At 39.3% G+C, this 27,278-nt stretch overlaps 1 protein-coding gene across 7 annotated transcripts in view; it reads left to right on the forward strand.

Moving 5' to 3' along the window:
- The window catches only part of LOC139748045 (basement membrane-specific heparan sulfate proteoglycan core protein-like), a 261,917-nt gene that overhangs the window by 133,464 nt on the left and 101,175 nt on the right, over positions 1-27,278 (forward strand). For all 7 annotated transcript variants that reach the window (XM_071660608.1, XM_071660610.1, XM_071660611.1 and 4 more), the window contains 6 exons: positions 8,027-8,175; positions 8,691-8,864; positions 16,093-16,209; positions 17,983-18,122; positions 22,952-23,066; positions 26,372-26,519. In XM_071660608.1, coding sequence (XP_071516709.1) covers positions 8,027-8,175; positions 8,691-8,864; positions 16,093-16,209; positions 17,983-18,122; positions 22,952-23,066; positions 26,372-26,519 — 843 coding nt within the window. The remainder of the gene's footprint in view (positions 1-8,026; positions 8,176-8,690; positions 8,865-16,092; positions 16,210-17,982; positions 18,123-22,951; positions 23,067-26,371; positions 26,520-27,278) is intronic.

Here is a 27,278-nt window from a genome sequence, read left to right on the forward strand (position 1 = left end):
CAAGTGTATGTTAGTCATGTTAGGTTAGAAATAGGTACTGTAGCTATAAATGATTTGCATAATATAATTGGAATTAAGAGAAAAGACTGAATGAAGATGTAAGAAGGTTATATGGTGTGAATTCATTAGAAAGGTAGACAGATGAAAGTTTGTTTGGTTGTATTGAACATATGGCAGATTTTAGGTTGGTCAAGAGGATATACAGCTGGACATTAGAAGGTGCAAAGAGAAGGGTAAGACCACAGAATGGATGCTTAGATGTTGTGAAAGAATTGATTAGGGCTAAGGGTATTTACACTGAACATGCTAGAGGTGCAAATGGTGATTGAATGCAGTGTGAGAATTTTGGCTATGGTTAGAGTTATTGGCCTTGTTTGATGAATCAAAGTGCAGTAGCATGTAAAGGTAAAAACTAAGAAGTACTTTAATGAGTGTAGAAGCTCTTGTTTCACACAAATGCTTTGGGAATATGTTGAGGATATGTGTGAATGATGGTTAGAGTATGTATGTACATAACCAATCCACTCTGTTGGATAAGGAAAGGAGTTATTAGGATATAGATTTTTGGTAAGTGAAAAGAGATTGTACGAGTTATATGTCTATTGTAAAATCAGTATAGCACAGTTAGAAAAATGAGTACATAAAAACAGAGGAAAACAAACATATCTTGATGCATTATTTTGTTCCCCAATTATTGTTCAAGTGAACAGGACTACAGTGTTTATTATCCGATTTTTACTTTTAAATCAATGAGGGAATCCCACTCGTTGTTTCATTTTTTTTCCAGTTCTTTACAGGATTTACAACTCTTAAGTTGAATTTTCATTTCACTTTAACAGAAAAATATCATTGACTTCATTTTTTCACAGGAATGATTGTATATTTCAGAACTATGTTAGATGATTCTTTTTTTAAAGCTGAAGTTCATGCTATGTGTATTTCAAGATGAAATGATATCTGTGTAAATGTTTTTTATTTTTGAATTTTGTTAATTTTCTTTTTCATGATAACTCACCTTTCTGGTCAGTCTATACAAACCTTTGTAAGTAATCTTCTTGAATGTAAACAGTATTATGATTTTTGGATAGTAACTACCCCACTGTTGGTGAAGCTTTGTCATAGTCGGTTGATAAAACACAGTACACTTTTTCCAAGAAGTTCTTGCTTCAGAGGAGTCCAACTGATCTTGTTACTTATCATAGTGCAGTCTTGGGCTGTGGGAGCTCCTGGAATAGAGTTCCATGTGTAATACCAGGACCTTTTCAAATCGGGTAGAAAGAATACTTCCCATGTATTCCTTGCATGTTGTAGAAGTCAACTAAAGGGTGGTGGGAGTGGGGAAGGGAAGGAAATCCTCCCCTTCTTTTATTCATAATTTTTAGAATTTGGCACGAAAGTGCTCCTCTTTCTTGAAGGCTCCAGCTGGGATGGCTTAATGTGTTTGGATGTAACCAAGACGGGAAGAAGGAAGAGAGAGTTAGTATGCTTTAAGAGAGGAACCAGGAAGTTCTAGCTCTGAGAAAACAAACTGAAAGCAGGAAGAGGAAGAATTGTTTAGAAATGTTTTAGGGGTACAGTCAGGGGTTAGTGTAAGGTTGAGAGCTAGGGAATGGGTAGCATTACTATCAAGGGAGATGTGTGAAAGGGTGTAAGGAAGTGAGCTCTAACCGATTTGGGTAAAAATGAAAGTGAATTACTGGAGATGGGTGATTAATAATGCTCATGCACCAATATATGAGAGAACCAAGGAAGAGAGGCATATTGGGAGGAGCCAAGTGAGTGTGTCAGCAGTTTGTTGCAAGGGCTCAAGTATTAGCGATGGGTGATTTGATTGGGGAGCATAGGGTACCTGGTGTTTTGAATAAGAATGGTGAAAGCCTGTGGAGTTTTGAGCTGAAAAAGGATTGGTGATTGGTAATACCTGGTTTAGAAAAAGGGAGATACATAAGGATACATGGATGAGTTAGTTAAAAAAGGTGAGGGGGCATTTTTAGATTATTTTCTAATTGATAGGCATGCAAAGGAAGACTTGAATGAGAATATTCTGAGAGAAGCACCTGATGGGATGTCTGATCATTACTTATTGGAGGCAAAAGTAAAGGTTTATAGAAGTTTTAGGAAAAGAGTAAATGATACGAGTGGGAAGAGGGTTATGAAAGTAAGTGAGCTTGGAAAAGAAGGTTGTGAGAAGAAATACCAGGGGAGATGAAATGTAAAATGGCAAAAGGTGAGAGTAAATGAAGCTATGGGAGTGGGTGAGAAATGTGTGGTGTTTGTGGAAGCACTGCTTGCATATGTAAGTGAAGTATGTGGTATGCTTAAGGTGGAAAGGTGAGTTGTAGGATGAGGAAGTTAAGGTGCTCTTGAAAGGGAAAAGATGGGCATTATTTGCAGAGATGGGTTACAAGTAATTTGTAGATGTATGAGTAAGAATGGCTGGAGATCAAGAGGAAAATGCAAAGACTGAAAAAAAGAGCAAAGGAGAGTTGGGTAGGTGAGTACCAGCAGACTTCAGGGAGAATAAGAAAATGTTCTGGAAGTAAGTTGATAGTGTGAGAAACACAAGTGAACAAATAGGAATATTGGTGAAGGGGGCAAATGGGTAAGTTGTCATGGTCAAAAATGAGGTGTAAAGGAGTTAGAGTGAGTATTTTGAAGGGTCATTAGATGTGTTTGGTGATAGGATGACAGATGTAGGATGTTTTGGACATAGAAGTATGTGAAGTGTACCCATGATAAGATTTAACCAAAATGGCAGGGCTAGCGCAGAGCGCTCACCGCATGTTTTGCTTGATGTATAAGAGTATTCTCTTCAGCCACTATTTTGCAGAACATAGTTATCAATTCTTGGCTCCTATGGGACTGATTGTTGCCATACGTCAAGTTTACTTTTAAGTGTTTCTGTCGTTGTTCCATGCATGATTTTTATTTCTCCTCATGGTACAGAGAATAATTGTTCTAGCTTGATTTATTGACTTATTTATTGATATATTCAGTATTTTCCATGGTATTCTTGAAGAATGAATAGATATGTATCTCCCCAGACTTTCAGGGTTTAACACATTTTCTTTTATACCTCCAATTTGTTTCCATGTATGAGTTTTCCTTTAGCTTTCTCTTCTTTTTAGACTATAATTTTGTGGTATTCCCTATGTTCCATCCCCTTGATTTTCCTTGTGAAATGTTTTCAGTACTCTTTAATATGTGTATTTCTGATTGTTTGATTGGTGACCATACAACTCAGCAGTATTCACATGTACTTCTTATATCTAGATATATTTCATCAACAAGTTTCTATTTCTTGTAGAGAGTTTTCAGAATCATACCGCTCATTATTTGACTTAATAGCACCATCTTCTCACTACACTCTCTGAAATCCAGTTTATCATTTGTGATGACACTCAAATATTTTATGCTGTCCCACTTTATATCAGTTTTCTTGTTAGGCCTTTATACAGCACAACTAATGAATCCTTCTGTGACCCATTTCTTATTTGTTCAGATTTACCTTCACGAAATTTCGATAGGTTCACTTTTGCCCATTTGTAAATTGTGCCTGTCTTTTTTCCTCCTCAGCTCATCAGTTTCTGACCCACTCAGTTTTCTCACCGTGGTGGCATCATCATAATTTCTTACTATGCTTTTCTTTACTTCACTGTTGATATCTAATATCATTATTACAGAGAATATTGAGGCAGACACCTTAACCTATAGTAACCCAGTTAGGATATCTTCCTCCTCAGACATGATTTCATTTGCTATGACTTTGAACTTTATTTTAATTAGAAACTCTATAATCCATCTCCATATCTTACCCTTAATATTTTGTCAAGCTACTTTCTAGCAAACTCTCATGGTTTACTTTGTCAAATACTTTTGCAGTCAAGAAAAGCAGTATCCTTTCATTTTCCTACTGTATGCTCAAAGCCCTCTTAGTTCCCCACTTCAACACTATATATTTAATTTTCCAAAAGAAGGAACAGAGAAGAGGGCCATGTGAGGATTATTCCCTCAAAGGCCCAGTCCTCTGTTCTTGACGCTACCTCGCTGATGCGGGAAATGGCGAATAGGTTGAAAGAAAGAAAGATATATATATATATATATATATATATATATATATATATATATATATATATATATATATATATATGTATTTTTTTTTTTTATACTTTGTCGCTGTCTCCCGTGTTTGCGAGGTAGCGCAAGGAAACAGACAAAAGAAATGGCCCAATCCCCCCCCATACACATGTATATACATACATCCACACACGCAAATATACATACCTACACAGCTTTCCATGGTTTACCCCAGACGCTTCACATGCCTTGATTCAATCCACTGACAGCACGTCAACCCCTGTATACCACATCGCTCCAATTCACTCTATTTCTTGCCCTCCTTTCACCCTCCTGCATGTTCAGGCCCCGATCACACAAAATCCTTTTCACTCCATCTTTCCACCTCCAATTTGGTCTCCCTCTTCTCCTCGTCCCTCCACCTCCGACACATATATCCTCTTGGTCAATCTTTCCTCACTCATTCTCTCCATGTGCCCAAACCACTTCAAAACACCCTCTTCTGCTCTCTCAACCACGCTCTTTTTATTTCCACACATCTCTCTTACCCTTACATTACTCACTCGATCAAACCACCTCACACCACACATTGTCCTCAAACATCTCATTTCCAGCACATCCATCCTCCTGCGCACAACTCTATCCATAGCCCACGCCTCGCAACCATACAACATTGTTGGAACCACTATTCCTTCAAACATACACATTTTTGCTTTCCGAGATAATGTTCTCGACTTCCACACATTCTTCAAGGCCCCCAGAATTTTCGCCCCCTCCCCCACCCTATGATCCACTTCCGCTTCCATGGTTCCATCCGCTGCCAGATCCACTCCCAGATATCTAAAACACTTCACTTCCTCCAGTTTTTCTCCATTCAAACTCACCTCCCAATTGACTTGACCCTCAACCCTACTGTACCTAATAACCTTGCTCTTATTCACATTTACTCTTAACTTTCTTCTTCCACACACTTTACCAAACTCAGTCACCAGCTTCTGCAGTTTCTCACATGAATCAGCCACCAGCGCTGTATCATCAGCGAACAACAACTGACTCACTTCCCAAGCTCTCTCATCCCCAACAGACTTCATACTTGCCCCTCTTTCCAAAACTCTTGCATTTACCTCCCTAACAACCCCATCCATAAACAAATTGAACAACCATGGAGACATCACACACCCCTGCCACAAACCTACATTCACTGAGAACCAATCACTTTCCTCTCTTCCTACACGTACACATGCCTTACATCCTCGATAAAAACTTTTCACTGCTTCTAACAACTTGCCTCCCACACCATATATTCTTAATACCTTCCACAGAGCATCTCTATCAACTCTATCATATGCCTTCTCCAGATCCATAAATGCTACATACAAATCCATTTGCTTTTCTAAGTATTTCTCACATACATTCTTCAAAGCAAACACCTGATCCACACATCCTCTACCACTTCTGAAACCACACTGCTCTTCCCCAATCTGATGCTCTGTACATGCCTTCACCCTCTCAATCAATACCCTCCCATATAATTTGCCAGGAATACTCAACAAACTTATACCTCTGTAATTTGAGCACTCACTCTTATCCCTTTGCCTTTGTACAATGGCACTATGCACGCATTCCGCCAATCCTCAGGCACCTCACCATGAGTCATACATACATTAAATAACCTTACCAACCAGTCAACAATACAGTCACCCCCTTTTTTAATAAATTCCACTGCAATACCATCCAAACCTGCTGCCTTGCCGGCTTTCATCTTCCGCAAAGCTTTCACTACCTCTTCTCTGTTTACCAAATCATTTTCCCTAACCCTCTCACTTTGCACACCACCTCGACCAAAACACCCTATATCTGCCACTCTATCATCAAACACATTCAGCAAACCTTCAAAATACTCACTCCATCTCCTTCTCACATCACCACTACTTGTTATCACCTCCCCATTAGCGCCCTTCACTGAAGTTCCCATTTGCTCCCTTGTCTTACGCACTTTATTTACCTCCTTCCAGAACATCTTTTTATTCTCCCTAAAATTTAATGATACTCTCTCACCCCAACTCTCATTTGCCCTTTTTTTCACCTCTTGCACCTCTCTCTTGACCTCCTGTCTCTTTCTTTTATACATCTCCCACTCAATTGCATTTTTTCCCTGCAAAAATCGTCCAAATGTCTCTCTCTTCTCTTTCACTAATACTCTTACTTCTTCATCCCACCACTCACTACCCTTTCTAATCAACCCACCTCCCACTCTTCTCATGCCACAAGCATCTTTTGCGCAATCCATCACTGATTCCCTAAATACATCCCATTCCTCCCCCACTCCCCTTGCTTCCATTGTTCTCACCTTTTTCCATTCTGTACTCAGTCTCTCCTGGTACTTCCTCACACAGGTCTTATATGTATATATATAATATATATATATATATATATATATATATATATATATATATATATATATATATATATATATATATATATATATATAAGAATAAAGTCATTGAAACGTGCACCTTCATAGAACATACAAACCTCCAACAGCCAGGATCGAACCCAGGACCCCTGTGCCACTTCCCGCATTAGTGAGGTAGCATTAAGAATCAAGGACTGAGCCTTTGAGGGAATATCCTCACTTGGCTTCCTTCTCTGTTCCTTCTTTGGAAAATTAAAAGAGGGGAGGATGTCCAGCCCCCCCTGCTCCCTCTCCTTTTAGTCGCCTTCTACGACATGCAGGGAATATGTGGGAAGTATTCTTTCTCCCCTATCCCCAGGGATAATATACTGGATGTGGATAGGGAACTGAGGTTTCGGTGCATTACACATGACAGCTAGAGACTGGTTGTGAACGAATGTGGCCTTTTTGTCTGTTTTCATGGTGCTATCTCGCTGAAGTGCGGGGCAGCAATCCTTTTTCGTTTCCAACACTTCCTCTCCTCTGTACAACCCTATCTATTGCCCATGCCTCACAACCATATAACATTGTTGGAACTACTGTCCCTTCAAACATACCCATTTTGCTCTTTGTGATAATGTTCTCTCCTTCCACACATTCTTCATCACTCCCAGAACCTTCACCTTCTCCCCCACCCTGTGACTCACTTCCACTTCCATGGTTCCATTCACTGCTAAGTCCACTCCCAGATATCTAAAACACTTCACTTCCACTAATTTTTCTCCATTCAATCTTACATCCCAATTAACTTGTCCCTCAACCCTAATACCCTTGCTCTTATTTACATTTCCTCTCAACTTTCTCTTTTCACACACTTCTCTAAACTCAGTCACCAGCTTCTGCAGTTTCTCACTAGAATCAGTCACCAGAGCTGTATCATGAGCGTACAACAAATGACTCACTTTCCAGGCCCTGTCATTTCCAACAGACTGCACACTCGCCCCATCTCCAAAATTCTTGCATTTACCTTCCTAACCACCCCATCCATAAACAAATTTTTAAACAAACATGGAGTGATCACACATCCCTGCCACAGACCAACCTTCACTGGAAACCAGTCATTCTTCTTTCTTCCTACTCTTACACATGCCTTACATCCTTGGTAAAAACTTCTCACTGCTTCTAGTAGCTTACCTCCCCACCATACACTCTTAAGACCTTCCACAAAACATCTCTATCAACCCCTATCATATTCCTTCTCCAGATCCATAAATGCCACATACAAATCCATCTGTTTTTGTAAGTATTTCTCACACATGCACACATTCTTCAAAGCAAACACCCGATCCACACATCCTCTACCACTTCTGAAATCACATTGCTCTTCCCCAGTCTGATGCTCTGTATATGCCTTCATCCTCTCAGTCAACACCCTCCCATATAACTTCCCAGGAATACTCAGCAAACTTATTTCTTCTTTCTCTTTTTAATTGAAGTTTGTTGTTTGGTTTTCAGCTTTCTTCTTTTCTGTAACTTTTTTTATATACATGATAGGAGCACGTCCTCGTGTCACTGTAGAAGAACGTCGTGAAGTGGTTGAATTAAGAGTTGGTGATACTTTAGAAGTCCGCTGCTCAGCTGAAGGAAGCCCACGACCTCAAGTTACTTGGACCTATGGACCAAATAGGGAACTTCCTGTAAATGTAAGTCATATTTTGTTTACAACTTGTTTTACATGTAAAGTACAAATTTGATGATTCATATGAAAATATTCATAAGAAAAGCAGATTTCTGTGAAGGAAAATGTCATAAACTAAAGGTTACTGATTTTGTAGAGTAGATGATATTTAGTTTTATAGGAAAGGGTTTTTCATTATCTTTTGTAGATCTGAGTATGATATATAGGCAAAACAGGTTTATGCCTCACAATTCTTCAGTATATGAAGAAAACATGAAATCCAATATGTACACTTCAGTTTTTTATGTTTAGCTGGTTGTAGGAAGTCCAATAGTCAAGTGATGCTACCTTGGGATCCCAGTTGTTTAAGAAAACCAAATTTATCAGTCCTTTGATATTGCTTAATTGAAATGATTTTGTCATTTGCAAATACTTTAAATAACATTGGTTGTAAACTCTTAAGGTTTTACTCTTTATCATAGCCAAAGGTGATAAATCATGAACTTCATAGATAATGACAATGGTTCATCTGTTTGGTAGGTATTCCAGCAGAATGGAGTGCTTTCATTCCGTAATGCTCAGCCATCAGATTCTGGAGAATATTATTGCACAGCTACTAATGCTCAAGGAACTGACTATGCTCGAATCATCATCAATGTAGTGGCAGCTGGAGTACCTCCTCCAGTATCTGGAGGACCACTTATAATTGTTCAGGTAGGTCTTGATTCTCAATTTAATTCATATTTGGGTATTTTCCTATTTATGTTGAACACATGCTCACGTTTATTCTTTTCTCACCCTTTCTAGTGCTTGCTCTGTTACTTTAGTTTTCCTTTACTATGTGAATTCCATATATCTTTCATATTTCCTCATTCCTTACTCTCACTCATCAATTTTTATTTTCCATATTACTTAGGAAAATCAAGAATGGATGTCTCTGTAGGAAAATCAAGAATGGAGATGTCTGCTAGAAGAGTACAGTATATGATTAGCCGTGTTTGATCTTGAGTTAATGATATTTCTTTTCAGAAATGCCAGGATCCATATCAGAAAATGTCATTCATTTTAGATTTCCATATTAATTTAAAATATACCCCAGTATCATAAAAAATATGAAAATGTCTCCAGTTTGTTCGTTGTGGTGTATACATAATGTTTGGCATATTTTTACTTACCTATTTGTATTGTACAGGGAGTAGTTTTACACTCATGAGGCCTCATCTCTTGAACATTCTCTACTGTCATACAACTTCTAATGCTGTCTGCTTTAACCATGTCCTCTGTCAATCTGTTCTATTCATCCATCAATCTTATAAAAGTAGTCCTTTGCATCCTTATTAAAAGCTTTTTAATTTCATGTCATGTCCTATAGTTGCTCTGTTCCTACATCTCTCAAAGAACTGTTCACTGTCCACATCGTCAATCTCTTTGAAATTTTGTATGTTTTGATCAGGTCACCTTATGCTCTTTTCTCTTCTGAGATGGATAGATCTAAATTCTCCAGCCTTACCTTATAAGTCAGCTCACTCAGTTCTGGTACCATCTTTGTTGCCCTCCTCTGGAACTTTTCTCTGAGCTCTTTGTGCTTCTTTGTTACCAAAGCTAGGAATCATGATCTTGATTTGGCCTTATATTGGATATGAATAGCTTGTTGAATATTTTCTTATCCATATACTTGAAACCTATTCTGGTATTTGCTAGCAGACAGCTGATGTCCCTAACTATTCAGGTTAGAGATGATGTCATCTCCTGGCTTCAGGTTAGAGATGATGTCATCTCCTGGCTTCAGGTTAGAGATGATGTCATCTCCCAAGTTCTTCTCATACACAGAAACCTGAACAGGCTTATTTCTTGCAAGTTGATAAACCTTCCTGATTCTGTCTTTCACTTTGTACCATACTCATTGCTTTATATAAGCTCACATTGAATTTCATCAACCTTGTTTCAGACCAACTTTGTAGGCTGTTTAGATCCCCTTGTAAGCTAATTTAATCTTCCTTGCATTTTACTTCCATCATGACCTTTGCATCATCTGTATACATATTCAAATAGGATTCCATCCTATACGCTTGTCATTTATTTAGATTAAGAAGTTGTCCCAGAACTGAACCCAGTGTCACATTGTCAGTCACCTCAACCTATGTGAAAAAGGCTCCTCTACCATGCGTCCTTTGTTCCCTCCCAGTGAGATATCTTCCATCCATTATAGGAGTTCCCCTTTATTCCTGCATAGTGGTCTAGCTTCCTAATCAACTTTCCATGCAGTACAGTGTTGAATGTTTTTTGACAGTCTAGATAGACATTCCTCCCAGCCTTCTATTTTGTCTAGGACTGAGCTTCCTCTCTCATAGGACTCTTAAAAGGTTAGTTACACATCATCCTATCCCTAAAGAAAAACTTAGTCTCATACTCAAGAAATTTCTGTAAAGGTCATCCATTTGCTTTCTAATAATCTTATGCAAAACCTTACACAGCACTCTCATTAGAGAGACCAGTCTGTAGTTCAGCACATGCTCCCAATCTTCTTTCTTATCTATAGGTATGAAGTTTGATGTAGTCTATTCCCCTGGAACTTTACCTTTCTCCAGTGACATCTTGAACAGTAATTCATTTAATTTGTGTATGTACACATATTTGACACATATAGAGAAATTCATCAGTACCATGATCCATGTATGGTCAAGTACTTTTAGTATTCTGTTTGTCACTTCTTGGTACTTTAATGATTTCCAGAACTTCCACCCCATTCTATCTCACTGGTGTTAGAGCTATAGTGTCTTCTTCTGTGCAAACATTTCCAAACTTGTTATGGAATTCTTCACATGTCCTTATAGCATCCTTTTAATTTTTTCCCTCTCAATCACTTAGCCATAGTACCTGCTATTTAATTAACAACTGACTGTTTATCTATCTATATCTCTGATATAGATAGATAAACAGTCAGTTACTCTGGAACTCCCTCAAGAGGATAGCCTTGGTGAACTCTGGTGCTGTTTTATAGCTTTTCATGCCTTACCTTTAACATGCCACTGGCAGAGGGTAGCTCTAGTGCAGTGTTTTCAGAGGCTCCATCCTAATGCTCCTTCCTACTGCAACTACCTACGTGTCTGCCTAATGTTCCAAGCTGTTGCTTTTACCTAATACTCCCACCTAATATTCCTACCCACTACTTCTACCCACTGCTCCTGTCTAATCAAAAAAAGAAAAAACAAGGTAAGCTAACTTTATTTGTCACTCGGCAGACATTTAAATTTGCCATGCAGCATATGCTTTGGTTTTTGCTTGTGCATCGACTATTCTTTACTCTTCCATCTTTGTCTCTTCTCTGCCACCACCAGTAGGTAATTATTAGATAGAGAACTTTTCCCAGGACAAACAGTTTGTTACACTGCCAAATCACTAATACTGTTATCAATTTCCTAAAGATTATAATTGATTTGCTTGATACATTGATTTGCTTGGGGATTCTTCGCTGGTGGTAACTGTCATTGCATGTGACATAAAACATATCTGTATATCAATAAAACATGTCTTCCTGCTTATATGAAGGGTGGAAGAGGCAGCCCACACAAGTATGGCTAGAGCATCAACACCATTGGCCATGCAATTCCCAATGTGATATGTTGTTAACTGATTCAACAGGGGATTTCCCTCCTGATGCTCATTGTAGCTGCATCAAGAACCAGATTAGGACAAGTTATTTGGTGTTGCAGGTGACAAGGAGGATGAACTCTATAGATTTTAATAGAAATTCGATCCTAAGTCATACTGTTATCCTTTGCCATGCTGAAAAGAATTTTATGAATTTGTACATGTAAGAGTGAAAGAGAAGAGAGAGGCATTTGGACGATTTTTGCAGGGAAAAAATGCAGTTGAGTGGGAGAAGTATAAAAGAAAGAGACAGGAGGTCAAGAGAAAGGTGCAAGAGGTGAAAAAAAGGGCAAATGAGAGTTGGGGTGAGAGACTATCAGTAAATTTTAGGGAGAATAAAAAGATGTTCTGGAAGGAGGTAAATAGGGTGCGTAAGACAAGGGAGCAAATGGGAACTTCAGTGAAGGGCGTAAATGGGGAGGTGATAACAAGTAGTGGTGATGTGAGAAGGAGATGGAATGAGTATTTTGAAGGTTTGTTGAATGTGTCTGATGACAGAGTGGCAGATATAGAGTGTTTTGGTCGAAGTGGTGTGCAAAGTGAGAGGGTTAGGGAAAATGATTTGGTAAACAGAGAAGAGGTAGTAAAAGCTTTGCGGAAGATGAAAGCCGACAAGGCAGCAGGTTTGGATGGTATTGCAGTGGAATTTATTAAAAAAGGGGGTGACTGTATTGTTGACTGGTTGGTAAGGTTATTTAATGTATGTATGACTCATGGTGAGGTGCCTGAGGATTGGCGGAATGCGTGCATAGTGCCATTGTACAAAGGCAAAGGGGATAAGAGTGAGTGCTCAAATTACAGAGGTATAAGTTTGTTGAGTATTCCTGGTAAACTATATGGGAGGGTATTGATTGAGAGGGTGAAGGCATGTACAGAGCATCAGATTGGGGAAGAGCAGTGCGGTTTCAGAAGTGGTAGAGGATGTGTGGATCAGGTGTTTGCTTTGAAGAATGTATGTGAGAAATACTTAGAAAAGCAAATGGATTTGTATGTAGCATTTATGGATCTGGAGAAGGCATATGATAGAGTTGATAGAGATGCTCTGTGGAAGGTATTAAGAATATATGGTGTGGGAGGCAAGTTGTTAGAAGCAGTGAAAAGTTTTTATCGAGGATGTAAGGCATGTGTACGTGTAGGAAGAGAGGAAAGTGATTGGTTCTCAGTGAATGTAGGTTTGCGGCAGGGGTGTGTGATGTCTCCATGGTTGTTTAATTTGTTTATGGATGGGGTTGTTAGGGAGGTAAATGCAAGAGTCCTGGAAAGAGGGGCAAGTATGAAGTCTGTTGGGGATGAGAGAGCTTGGGAAGTGAGTCAGTTGTTGTTCGCTGATGATACAGCGCTGGTGGCTGATTCATGTGAGAAACTGCAGAAGCTGGTGACTGAGTTTGGTAAAGTGTGTGGAAGAAGAAAGTTAAGAGTAAATGTGAATAAGAGCAAGGTTATTAGGTACAGTAGGGTTGAGGGTCAAGTCAATTGGGAGGTGAGTTTGAATGGAGAAAAACTGGAGGAAGTGAAGTGTTTTAGATATCTGGGAGTGGATCTGTCAGCGGATGGAACCATGGAAGCGGAAGTGGATCATAGGGTGGGGGAGGGGGCGAAAATTTTGGGAGCCTTGAAAAATGTGTGGAAGTCGAGAACATTATCTCGGAAAGCAAAAATGGGTATGTTTGAAGGAATAGTGGTTCCAACAATGTTGTATGGTTGCGAGGCGTGGGCTATGGATAGAGTTGTGCGCAGGAGGATGGATGTGCTGGAAATGAGATGTTTGAGGACAATGTGTGGTGTGAGGTGGTTTGATCGAGTAAGTAACGTAAGGGTAAGAGAGATGTGTGGAAATAAAAAGAGCGTGGTTGAGAGAGCAGAAGAGGGTGTTTTGAAATGGTTTGGGCACATGGAGAGAATGAGTGAGGAAAGATTGACCAAGAGGATATATGTGTCGGAGGTGGAGGGAACGAGGAGAAGAGGGAGACCAAATTGGAGGTGGAAAGATGGAGTGAAAAAGATTTTGTGTGATCGGGGCCTGAACATGCAGGAGGGTGAAAGGAGGGCAAGGAATAGAGTGAATTGGAGCGATGTGGTATACAGGGGTTGACGTGCTGTCAGTGGATTGAATCAAGGCATGTGAAGCGTCTGGGGTAAACCATGGAAAGCTGTGTAGGTATGTATATTTGCGTGTGTGGACGTGTGTATGTACGTGTGTATGGGGGTTGGGCCATTTCTTTCGTCTGTTTCCTCGCGCTACCTCGCAAACGCGGGAGACAGCGACAAAGTATAAAAAAAAAAAAAAAAAAAAAAAAGAGTTTCATAAAGAAAGAAGGAACTTGGGACAGGAAATGAGTACACATGGTGTTTCTCTCAGATTTAGTGTATTGTACACAAGTTAATGTTTGTTGTCAAGGGAGCTATTGGTATATCAATAAGATTTTTTTTTTAATACATTGACCTCTGTTACCATGTGTCTTTTTTTTTTTTTTTTTATACTTTGTCGCTGTCTCCCGCGTTTGCGAGGTAGCGCAAGGAAACAGACGAAAGAAATGGCCCAACCCCCCCCACACACATGCATATACACACGTCCACACACGCAAATACACATACCTACACAGCTTTCCATGGTTTACCCCAGACACTTCACATGCCTTGATTCAATCCACTGACAGCACGTCAACCCCGGTATACCACATCGCTCCAATTCACTCTATTCCTTGCCCTCCTTTCACCCTCCTGCATGTTCAGGCCCTGATCACACAAAATCTTTTTCACTCCATCTTTCCACCTCCAATTTGGTCTCCCTCTTCTCCTTGCTCCCTCCACCTCCGACACATATATCCTCTTGGTCAATCTTTCCTCACTCATCCTCTCCATGTGCCCAAACCACTTCAAAACACCCTCTTCTGCTCTCTCAACCACGCTCTTTTTATTTCCACACATCTCTCTTACCCTTACGTTACTCACTCGATCAAACCACCTCACACCACACATTGTCCTCAAACATCTCATTTCCAGCACATCCATCCTCCTGCGCACAACTCTATCCATAGCCCACGCCTCGCAACCATACAACATTGTTGGAACCACTATTCCTTCAAACATACCCATTTTTGCTTTCCGAGATAATGTTCTCGACTTCCACACATTCTTCAAGGCTCCCAGAATTTTCGCCCCCTCCCCCACCCTATGATCCACTTCCGCTCCATGGTTCCATCCGCTGCCAGATCCACTCCCAGATATCTAAAACACTTCACTTCCTCCAGTTTTTCTCCATTCAAACTCACCTCCCAATTGACTTGACCCTCAACCCTACTGTACCTAATAACCTTGCTCTTATTCACATTCACTCTCAACTTTCTTCTTCCACACACTTTACCAAACTCAGTCACCAGCTTCTGCAGTTTCTCACATGAATCAGCCACCAGCGCTGTATCATCAGCGAACAACAACTGACTCACTTCCCAAGCTCTCTCATCCCCAACAGACTTCATACTTGCCCCTCTTTCCAAAACTCTTGCATTCACCTCCCTAACAACCCCATCCATAAACAAATTAAACAACCATGGAGACATCACACACCCCTGCCGCAAACCTACATTCACTGAGAACCAATCACTTTCCTCTCTTCCTACACGTACACATGCCTTACATCCTCGATAAAAACATTTCACTGCTTCTAACAACTTTCCTCCCACACCATATATTCTTAATACCTTCCACAGTTGTTTGAAAAGAAAAGAATATTGTTGTTTTGCTACTTTTTGGGCATAGGCTGCAGCTGAAAGTGTAATTAAGATTGCAAGTAATTGGTACTTTAGGACATGGTCAGATGAATTAGTAAATTTATTTCATACTTTCAGATGATAGCTGTCCCTCCATCATGAATGGATTTCATTCCCATTAAAGTATTAATTGTGTATTAGTGGGCAAATGACACTATTTCCTTATTCGTTCCTGGTTGTACATTGCTAACTCAGGAGATGGCAAACAAGCATGAAAAGAATTGTCAATTCCTCTCCTTTTTGCTTAATACTTTGGTGATCAGAAGTGCTTTAACTTAATTGTATAGGGTATACGAATTTATATGATTTATATTGATTTTTTTAAGACTCCCATATGGGTAATGTATGGTTAGGTCTTAGTTTCCATATATTTTGTAAGTTTTCATATAGATACATTTCTGATATGAAAATCTTTTTTGTATGAAGAGATGTGTATGATAGTAATTCTCTGTGTGACTTGTAATAGACTAAATTCTTTTTATTAGAAAAAGGCAGTTAATATTTTTTTTTCTACCTTAAAGGTATCACAGGATATAGTGGAAGCCCGATCAGGAGAAACTGTACAAGTTAGATGCTTTGGAGGTACTCAAGGACAGCTAAGAATCGAATGGAGTAGATTATCAGGACCACTTCCCTCAGTAAGCATATGAGTTTTAAATTTTTTCATAAATCTTTATTCTAGCATTGTCAACATACAGTTGATAGAGGTGCCTAAGTGTGTAGAGGATTTTTGTTTTGGTGGCTGGTGATTTTTTAGTGTTTAACCTTAAATGATGATACACAAATAGGTTATTGTGGGTATGTTGCTGCCTTAGGCCACCCAACAGTCTCCATGAGACAGGATGTTTACTAATTCTGCATATGGTTTTGAGCATAGGTTGAGAGCCTTTAGCACCCTGTGAACAGGATTGTAGCTTCTTTTGGCTATGTAAAATGAATAGAGAATGTGAACTAATGGAAGTTGTGTATATATTTTTTGAAAGGCAGCTCTGATTTGTTGATCACCTGAAAAGTGAAGCTTAGAATCAGGAACATCTTTTTAAACTTAGTTGATGGATATTTTTAGAAGGGTAATTTGGGTGTGATGAGGTCATTTGACCAAGAGCTGGAAGGTAATTAAACATTTATGTTTGGATTGCAGGGTACCAGATCTTGTAGTGATGGTTTTTAATGTACATACTACTCTATACACATTCCTGCATCCTTAATAGGTCTTCCCTTTTCTGTAACAAACAGAGTCCTTCAAATGAATTTCATGAAAATTTCAGGAAGAGCAATTTTGATGTCTTTCTTACTTTTATTCTTAGTGATAACTAGACATACATCAAATTCATAGTAATACCTTGATAAAACTCATTTTCCAGCTTAATTCCCTGTAGGGACGAATGGGCCCAAGATTGTAGCTGTAAAGTTTATTGCAGGATCTGGTACTCTGGCCTGCTTACCCACCAGATTGGTAAAATCCACTTTATACCCCATTATAGGATCTTTTATTGTTTAGCATACCTTTCACTCAGAGTATTCTGGATTCTTTTACATGTGACGACATGTAATATCCTGTTAGTAGTTCATGATTAGTGAAATAAGAGGAGTTTTTTTTATGATAGAAGTGTTAGTAGCTTTTTGTCACTGTTTCCAATAGTATAATAGTGACTCATAGCCCCTCAATATAGTCTTCAAAATACATAGATAGATTTTGAGATAATATCACTCATAGTATATTAAAGATTACAGATTTGTCATTTTTTTGTGTGCTACTTTCAGGACTTGCCATTCCCTTCTTCTCTCCATGTATTTTCTATATTTTCCCCATCTTAATAGTACATCTGTGGCCTATCAAATCTCCTACCTGCCAAAAATGCTATTACATGTGTTACCAGACTGCATCTTCAAACAGTTATACTGCAAGTGAAAAACACTTTCAGTGAAGTTTTATCATATCACTGGACTAAAACTGGACTAAAAGGAACTTCTCACTCCAAGATTCCATCGTGTCCCTGCTCCTGATTGTAGCTCAGCCTTCGAATTGCAACAGGCTCATTAAAGAGGTCCTCCCATTGTACAATTAAGTAATTAATGAGCATTATTAGAATTAATTAGGATTTTTTTAATGAAAATGTTCAGGTATTTTTCTTCTTAGTTTCTTTATCATTACATTTCTATAACAAATGTAGAAGAGATATTCCCTCTTTTTTTATAACACAAACATTCACCTTGCAATTGTAATTAGAGACTTTAAAAGATGAAACTGTCTTTCACTCATGAAATTAGAAAATACTTTAAAGCAATAAAAGATTGAAGTGCAACTGGCTTTCACTCAGTAACATTTATACACATCCATGAATGTTTAAAAAGCTCCCGTAGCATCCACATGAAGTGATTAACATAAACATTATTCATTATACTTACAGCAAGCCCTTACTGAAAATGGTGAGCTGCAGATTCCTAATGCCCGCCCTGCTGACAGTGGTATTTATGTTTGCCGCATTACGGATGAAAGGACCAACAACTTTGAAGAATCCAGCGCCCGTATCACTATTACACAAACTGTGTAAGTTAATGAATTTTTTTTCATGTGAATATAACTTTTTAAGTGAATGTACATTTTTTGAAAAGTATTGCTTGCATATTTTACAAGATCATAATTTTTTTTGATTTTTTCATCTTCATATATTTTATTAAAAAAGAGGGTGACTGTATTGTTGACTGGTTGGTAAGGTTATTTAATGTATGTATGACTCATGGTGAGGTGCCTGAGGATTGGCGGAATGCGTGCATAGTGCCATTGTACAAAGGCAAAGGGGATAAGAGTGAGTGCTCAAATTACAGAGGTATGAGTTTGTTGAGTATTCCTGGTAAATTATATGGGAGGGTATTGATTGAGAGGGTGAAGGCATGTACAGAGCATCAGATTGGGGAAGAGCAGTGTGGTTTCAGAAGTGGTAGAGGATGTGTGGATCAGGTGTTTGCTTTGAAGAATGTATGTGAGAAATACTTAGAAAAGCAAATGGATTTGTATGTAGCATTTATGGATCTGGAGAAGGCATATGATAGAGTTGATAGAGATGCTCTGTGGAAGGTATTAAGAATATATGGTGTGGGAGGCAAGTTGTTAGAAGCAGTGAAAAGTTTTTATCGAGGATGTAAGGCATGTGTACGTGTAGGAAGAGAGGAAAGTGATTGGTTCTCAGTGAATGTAGGTTTGCGGCAGGGGTGTGTGATGTCTCCATGGTTGTTTAATTTGTTTATGGATGGGGTTGTTAGGGAGGTAAATGCAAGAGTTTTGGAAAGAGGGGCAAGTATGAAGTCTGTTGGGGATGAGAGAGCTTGGGAAGTGAGTCAGTTGTTGTTCGCTGATGATACAGCGCTGGTGGCTGATTCATGTGAGAAATTGCAGAAGCTGGTGACTGAGTTTGGTAAAGTGTGTGAAAGAAGAAAGTTAAGAGTAAATGTGAATAAGAGCAAGGTTATTAGGTACAGTAAGATTGAGGGTCAAGTCAATTGGGAGGTGAGTTTGAATGGAGAAAAACTGGAGGAAGTGAAGTGTTTTAGATATCTGGGAGTGGATCTGGCAGCGGATGGAACCATGGAAGCGGAAGTGGATCATAGGGTGGGGGAGGGGGCGAAAATTCTGGGAGCCTTGAAGAATGTGTAGAAGTCGAGAACATTATCTCGGAAAGCAAAAATGGGTATGTTTGAAGGAATAGTGGTTCCAACAATGTTGTATGGTTGCGAGGCGTGGGCTATGGATAGAGTTGTGCGCAGGAGGATGGATGTGCTGGAAATGAGATGTTTGAGGACAATGTGTGGTGTGAGGTGGTTTGATCGAGTAAGTAACGTAAGGGTAAGAGAGATGTGTGGAAATAAAAAGAGCGTGGTTGAGAGAGCAGAAGAGGGTGTTTTGAAATGGTTTGGGCACATGGAGAGAATGAGTGAGGAAAGATTGACCAAGAGGATATATGTGTCGGAGGTGGAGGGAACGAGGAGAAGAGGGAGACCAAATTGGAGGTGGAAAGATGGAGTGAAGAAGATTTTGTGTGATTGGGGCCTGAACATGCAGGAGGGTGAAAGGAGGGCAAGGAATAGAGTGAATTGGAGCGATGTGGTATACCGGGTTTGACGTGCTGTCAGTGGATTGAATCAGGGCATGTGAAGCGTCTGGGGTAAACCATGGAAAGCTGTGTAGGTATGTATATTTGCGTGTGTGGACGTGTGTATGTACATGTGTATGGGGGGGGTGGGTTGGGCCATTTCTTTCGTCTGTTTCCTTGCGCTACCTCGCAAACGCGGGAGACAGCGACAAAGCAAAAAAAAAAAAAAAAAAAAAATATTTTATGTACTGGGGTAAGGGAGAAAGAATTCTCCCTCTGTATTTCCTGCATGTCATTGAAGGCAAGTAAGAGGTGTGGGAGCGTGAGCCTGGAAACCCACCCATTTTTTTATTTAATTTTCTGAAAGACAGTACAGAAGAAAGAGCCAAGTGGGGAGTGCTCATCCTCCTCAGAGGCTCAGGCTGGGGTGTCTGAATATGTGTGAATGTAACCAAGATGAGAAAAGAGGAGAAATAGGTAGTATACTTGAGGAAAGGAACCTGGATGTTCTCACTCTTAAGGGAAATATAGTTCAAGAGTTAAGTTGCAGAATGGTTTGGAGATGTCTTAGGGGCAAAGTCAGAGGTTGATGTGAGAGCAAAAGCTGAGTAAAGGGTAGCAATGTTGATCAAGCAGGAGTTGTGGGAATATGCGAAAAAACATAGGAAAGTAAGTCCCAGAATGATGTGAGTTAAGAGTAAAGAAGATTGCAAGAAATAGGTGATTATTAGTGCTTATGCACTAGGCTGCTAGATGGACAATGAAGAGAAGCATGTATTTTGGGAGCAACTGAGTGAGTGTGTCAGCAATTTTGCAGCTAATGATCGGGTAATAGTGATGGGCGATTTCAGTATGAAAGTGAGTGATATGGCTGTTGTTGATATGATTAGGGGGCATGGTGTATTCAGTAAGGTGAATAGAAATGGTAACCAGCTTGTGGAGATGTGTGCTGAAAAAGGACTGGTAATTGGGCATACCTGGTTTAAGAAAAGGGGCATCATAAGTACAAGTAGATGAGTAGGAAAGGTGATACATTGTTCTTATTGGATTACTGATTAATTGGTAGTGAAGATTTGTGAAGCTTTTTGGGAAAGAGGTAATGATATGAGTGAAAAGAGGATCATGAAATAGGTAACTTTGGAAAAGGAACTTGTGTGGAGAAATACCAAGAGAGATTGAGTGTAGAATGGCAAATGGTGAGAGTAAACAAAGATTAAGAGTGGATGAGGAATGGAAAGTATTTAGGGAAGCAATGCAGACATGTGAAAGTAGTGTGTGGTATGTGAGAGGTAGACAAGTGAAAGAGGGTAGGGAGTGGTGGGAGGATGAAATAAAGCTGCTTCTAGGAGATGTACAAGAAAAAGCAGCGATAGGTTAAGAGGAAGTTGCAGGGCCTGAAAAAGAGGGCAAGTAAGAGTTGGGTGAGTGAGTATCAGCAAACTTCAAAGAGAATGAAATTATTTTAGAAGGAGGTGAATACTGTAAGAAAAACAAGAGAACCAATGGGAACATATGTGAAGGGAACAAATAAGTAAGTGGGAACAGGCTGTGATGAAGTAAAGAGGAGATTGAGTGAGTGCTGTGAAGGATTCTTGAATGTGTTTGATGATGGGGTTAAAGACGGGAACATCTTTGAAGGGGGCAAATGGGTAAGTGGTAACAGGCAGTGATGAGGGGAAGAGGAGATCAAGTGGGTATTTTGGAGGATAGTTGAATGCATTTGATGACAAGGTTGTTGATGTTGGGTGATTGTGATGGAGAGGCATGCAAAGTGAGAGTCATAGAGACTTATTTGATGAAGAGGCAAGAGGTGGTAAAAGTCTTGCCTAATATGGAATGTGGCAAGGCAGCTTGAGTGGATGGTATTGCAGATGAATTTCTCAGGAAAGGAGGTAAATATGTTGTTTAGTAGTTAGTTAAGGTTTGTCAATGTATGGGTGTATGAATTATGGTGAGGTGATAAAGAATTGAGGAATGCATGTATAGTGCCATTATTTAAAGGCAAGGGAAACACAAGGGGAAACACAAGTGAGTATCCAGATTACAGAGGTGCAAGTTTGTTGACTGTAATTGCTTAATTGTTTGGAAGAGTGTTGATTGAGAGAGTGGTGGTATGCACAAAGCATCAGATGGGGAAGAACAATGTGGTTTCAGAAATGGGAGATGATGTGTGGATAAGGTGTTTGCCTTGAAGAATGTGTGAGAGATATACTTAGGGAAACAGAATGGTATGAATATGACAGTTATGGATCTGGAGAAAGCATATGATAGGGGTGATAGAGATACTTTGTTGAAGGTCTTATGAATGCATATGGTGTAAGAGGAAAGCTATCAGAAGCAGTGAGGGGGTTTTATCAAGAGAATAAGGCATGTTTGAAGGTGGGTAGAGAGGAGAGAAAGTGGCTCCATGCAAAGGTAAGTCTGCTGTAGGGTTGCGTGATGTCACCATGGCTACTTCATGTTTTTGTGGATGGAATGGTGAGGGAGGTAAATGCAAGGGTCTTGGGAAGAATGGTAGGTATGCAGTCTGTATGAGATAAGGGGGCGTGGGAAGCAAATCAGTCATTATTTGCTTATGACACTGTTCTAATGGCAGATATGAGGGAGAAACTGCATAAGTTGGTGTCTGAGTTTGGGAGTATGTGAAAGGAGTAAGTTGAGAGTAAATGTGAATAAAAGCAAGGTTATTAGATTTAGCACTGTAGAGACACAGGTTAGTTGGGGTGTGGGTTGAACAGAAAAACCTTAGAGGAAGCAGGGTGTTTTAGATATCAGGCAGTTGACATGGCAGCAAATAGAACCATGGAAGCAGAGGTGAGTCATATGGTGGGTGAGGTCTGTCATCACCAACTGAATAAATCAATGGTTGGATGATCATCATATGATTGGACTATTATCTAATGATTGAATGTTCATATGAGGATTAGATGATCAGCTGATGTTTGATATAGAAAGGGAAGAACAGATGAGATGGTTTCATTTGCTTCCTGATTTCAAAATATGTAATATCCAAAAATTGTGGTGATCTGTTGTCTTGGTGATTTGATGAAGTGAGCACTTCTCTGCCATGTACAGGCAGCCAGTAAAGGAATTTAATCATTCAGACCTTAGTCATAATTGAAATATTTCAAGACTGTTTTATATATGATAAGTATTTAAAGTTACAGAAATGTTAATCTCCTATATCAAAGTTTGTAAATGATAATGATTTAAAGCATGTTAATAACGTATATTAAAGGTCCTTTGATTTGTTACATATATTAATCAAGTTCTTTTTTATGATTAACAGAAACTTACCAGCTGTGCAGATTCAGCCAGATCGTCAGACAATTAACCAGGGTACAAATGCAGAACTTCGTTGTGTGGTATCCGGTGATCCACCTCCAGTTATCACTTGGTCAAAGGTATCACCCTCTGTTTATTTTTGATGATTCTGGTTTTTGGTTGGTTTCACCGCTTAAGGCAAGATTTGAAAATACATCTGATCCACTTTTCCATGTCCTCTCCACTCCTGACATGTATATCCTCTTTTTCAATCTTTCTTCACTCATCCTCTCCATATGTCCAAACCATTTCAGCACACCCTCTTCAGCTCTCTCAACCATACTCTTCTTATTACCCCCACACCTCTCTCTTACCTAGTCATTATGTATCTGATCAATCCTCCTCACTCCACATATTGTCCTCAAACATTTCATTTCCAACACATCTGCTTGCTTCTCTACAATTTCATATATAGCCCATGCCCCACATCTCGCATCACTGGAGCTCACTGGTTATGGAGACTCTATTACTGTGGCCATCTCCTTGAGAGAGTTTCAAAAAGGAATAGGCATCAGAGATATAGATAGATGAATAGATAGCCTCTTATCTTTGCAACATTTCCAGAACTGCTATACCCTCAGACATACCCTTTCTTGCCCTCATGCTCTTTCCACACATGCTTCAGTTCTCCCAAAACCTTCAACTCCTCACCCACTTTATGACTCGCATTCATTTCCATTGTTCCATTTTCTGCCATGTCCAGTCCTGGGTGTCTGAAACACTTCATCTCATCAACATTTCTCTGTTCAAACTCATGCTGTAATAACCTGTTTTTCTGTTCTGCTATTCCCAATAGATTAACCTTGCTTTCATTTAAATGTAATCTGAACTTTCTCCTTTCACACACACTCCCAAACTCTGACACCAGCATCTGCACTTTTTAACTGAAATCTGTCACCAGATCCTCATCATCAGCAAAAATAACCTTCCAGACCCCCCCCCCTCACCACCTCCAGACTGCCCCCCTTTCTGAGACCCTTGCATTTACCTCCCTTACTGCCCCATCCATTAACGAACTAAACTGCCATGGTGACATAACTAACCTCTCCCGCAGACCCATTTTCACCGGGAACCACTCATCCTCCATTCTACTTATTCATACAAATGCCTTGCACATTATGCACATACACCTTATTCCCTTGAGGGTTACTGCTTACTGCTTCTCCCAGCTTTCCTCCCACTTCATGTATTCACAAATCTTTCTACAAAGTTTCTTTATGAGCCTTGCCTTATGATTTCTCCAAGTATTTCTTACAAGCATTCTGCAAATCAGTCACATGATCCACACATCCTCTACCACTCTTGAAACCACATTGTTCCTCACCAGTCTGATGCCACCACCCTCCAATTACTACTCTTCCATATAACATACCAGATATGCTCAAACTTATACCTCTGTAGTTTGAATGTTCACCTTTGTCCCCATTGCCTTTATACAGTGGCACTGTGCAAGCATTTTGCCAATTCTGAGGCACCTTAGCTTGAGCCATACATGCAATGAAAATGCCATCCACTCCAATGGCCTTGACACATTTCATCTTACACAAGCCTTTCACCACCTCTTCTGTTTTCATCCAAATATTTGTATTGACTTTCCCACCTCACTTATGTCCCTGAGCAAAAACCATATATCATCAAACTCATTCAGTATTCCTTCCAAATACTCGCCCCATCTCCTCCACACCTAATTCCTGCCTGGTACCACTTCCCCATGTGCCTTCTTCACTGATACTCCCTTGTGTTTCTTGTTTTTCTCACACTTTTAACCTCCTTAAAGAATCTTATAAGTTTCCTGACACTCACTCACTTCGCATCCCATTTGTTTTGCTCTCTTTTTCACACCTTTCACTTTCCTCATGACCTCCTGCTGCTTTGCAATTAGGACATAGTGAAAGAAAACTATGTAATGGGAAATAAGCTACAGAAATCTGCGTGTGAGAGAGACTGAGGGGTTGACATCATCCTTAACCTGTCACCAGAAATGCACAGTAAGAGAATACTGGAAGTAGTGGAGACATACTGTCTGCTGGCAAATATTAGAATAGCATTCAAGTATACGGGTAAGGATATATTCAGCAAGTTGTTATTTCTGCCTCACCCATACATGGACTACAGGTGTTCTATCCACAAACATACAATCTCTCTATGTCACACATGCCACTTGACAACACTTAATTCACATGACTCATTCTTCATAACTCTAGATTTTCCTGCAGTAAGCACTATGTGCTAGCCCTGCCTTTTGGTGAGATGCTAGATACATTAGATAGCAGTAATAGGTAGGAGCATTTAGGCTGGAGCATTATGTCGAAGAGGAAGGTAGGAAAATTAGGCAGAAGCATTAGGTAGCATTAGTTAGTAGGCACATTAGGTTGGAGCCTCTGCAAACACTGTGATAGAGTTGCCTTCTGCCATTAACATTGAAGGTCACTAGTTATGTTGACTATTCCTCTGGCCACCCCTTTAAGGGAGTTTCAGGAGAGAACAGGCATCAGAAATATAGATAGATTGGATAGATTTTTCACATCCTATACTAGGCCAAAACTGAATTATGCTTTGCAGGTTTGGTCAGTGCACTGGAAGAAGCACATAGAACTAATAGATGAGGTCCACTGAGGGGCAACATAGGTAGTACCATCAAGAGTACTGAGTTGTAGGGAAAGGCTAGAACTCTTGAATTTGCCCATCTTGGAAGAAAGGAGAGTGATGGGTGACTTGTTCACAAGCTTTATGGTTTTAGATTAGTTTAATGATGAAGATGGTAGTCAGTTCTTCAAAATATACAGATACAGGTCAGTCAGAGGATGTAACATGATATTAAAGGAGAAACATACTAGAAAAGATGCAAAGAAGTATTTTTGATGATGTAATAGTTGTCAATGAATGGAATGAACTGAATGGGAATATGGGAATTGCAAACAGCATACAAAGTTTATAAAGGTGTATGATACTAAAAGATTTTCAAGCGATGGGGCACTATGAGTAAAACTTTTCCCCATGCAGCAAGAATAGGTAGTTACAAGAGAATGAGGAAGTAAAGAGTGGGTTTACAGCAGGAAAGTTACTTATAGGTTGATCTGGTTAGAAAAGAGGAGGAAAGAGTGAATTACAGAAGTTGTTGGAGATGTTTTTGTTAAGAACCAGAAAGATTCATCAGTAGAAGACAAATCAGCACATTCTTTTAACAGTGTGCTTGACTTTACAAATGATCCTGAGCCAAATTTTAAACAGATTAGGATTAAGGTTAGAGGTTAGTGGTAAAGTCACAATTAGTCATTCATAAAGGGAATACAAACCTCCATACAAAGGCATGAATGTTTTATAAACATATTGTCTTGTACATGTTCTGTCATACACTTGAACTAATTTGACATCCTTTCTGCAGGTGAATGAAGAGTTTAGTGCCAGTGTAAGCACAGTTGGAAACATACTTAGAATAACAGATGCAGTGATAAATGATCGTGGCATGTATATATGTACAGCTGAGAATGAAGGGGGCGCTGCCCAGGCTGCAGCTATTGTAGAAGTTGAACGTAAGTATGTGAAATTTGAAAATAATTTGTTTATTTTTGGCTAAATCTTAGTGACTCATTTTTTTTTCCACTGAAGACTGTTGAGACTGTTGCTTGAAAAAATTGTTTTGACGCATTTGAAAATGATCAGCTTATTTATACAAAACTAGCTGAGGTGCTAAAGAAAATAAGGAGTGTCATATAGCATTCCATAATGAATTGTAACATAGAAAACAAAAGGAATGACTCTGATGCTTTTGTACAATCATTTTGCAAGATTTTTTGACATTGTTTAGTACTGTATTTTGATTAACATTGATGCACACCTCATGCTTTTCCATATAGAATTAAGAAATTGATACACAGGTACTTCCTCAGTTAAACGTACATAATAGGGCTAAACTTTTTGAATAACCTACAAATACAAATTTTGTGCCCTTCACAGAGCATTTGCCTTTCATGCATCCATGTATGATTTACATAAACAACAATGGCACTGCAGTCAAGTAATGCTCTCCCTTATTCTTTGAGTGCTGAGTTGAGACAATGAGTTAATGGGATATTATAGAAGGTGAAGTCCTAATGATAAATGTGATGTTCATTTATTCATTATAATGATTTTCAGTTATTTAAGCAGCACGCATGTATATGTAAGAAAATATGACCAGAAATATTCGTCAGGGACATATGTATAACATTAAGGCTGTAGGAAAGTTGGCATTGTTCAATTTCACTCAGAATAATACTTTTCCATGGTACAGATATGTAATATGTGTATTA

This window comes from Panulirus ornatus, chromosome 72 (assembly GCF_036320965.1).
Source record: "Panulirus ornatus isolate Po-2019 chromosome 72, ASM3632096v1, whole genome shotgun sequence".
Lineage (NCBI taxonomy): Eukaryota > Metazoa > Arthropoda > Malacostraca > Decapoda > Palinuridae > Panulirus > Panulirus ornatus.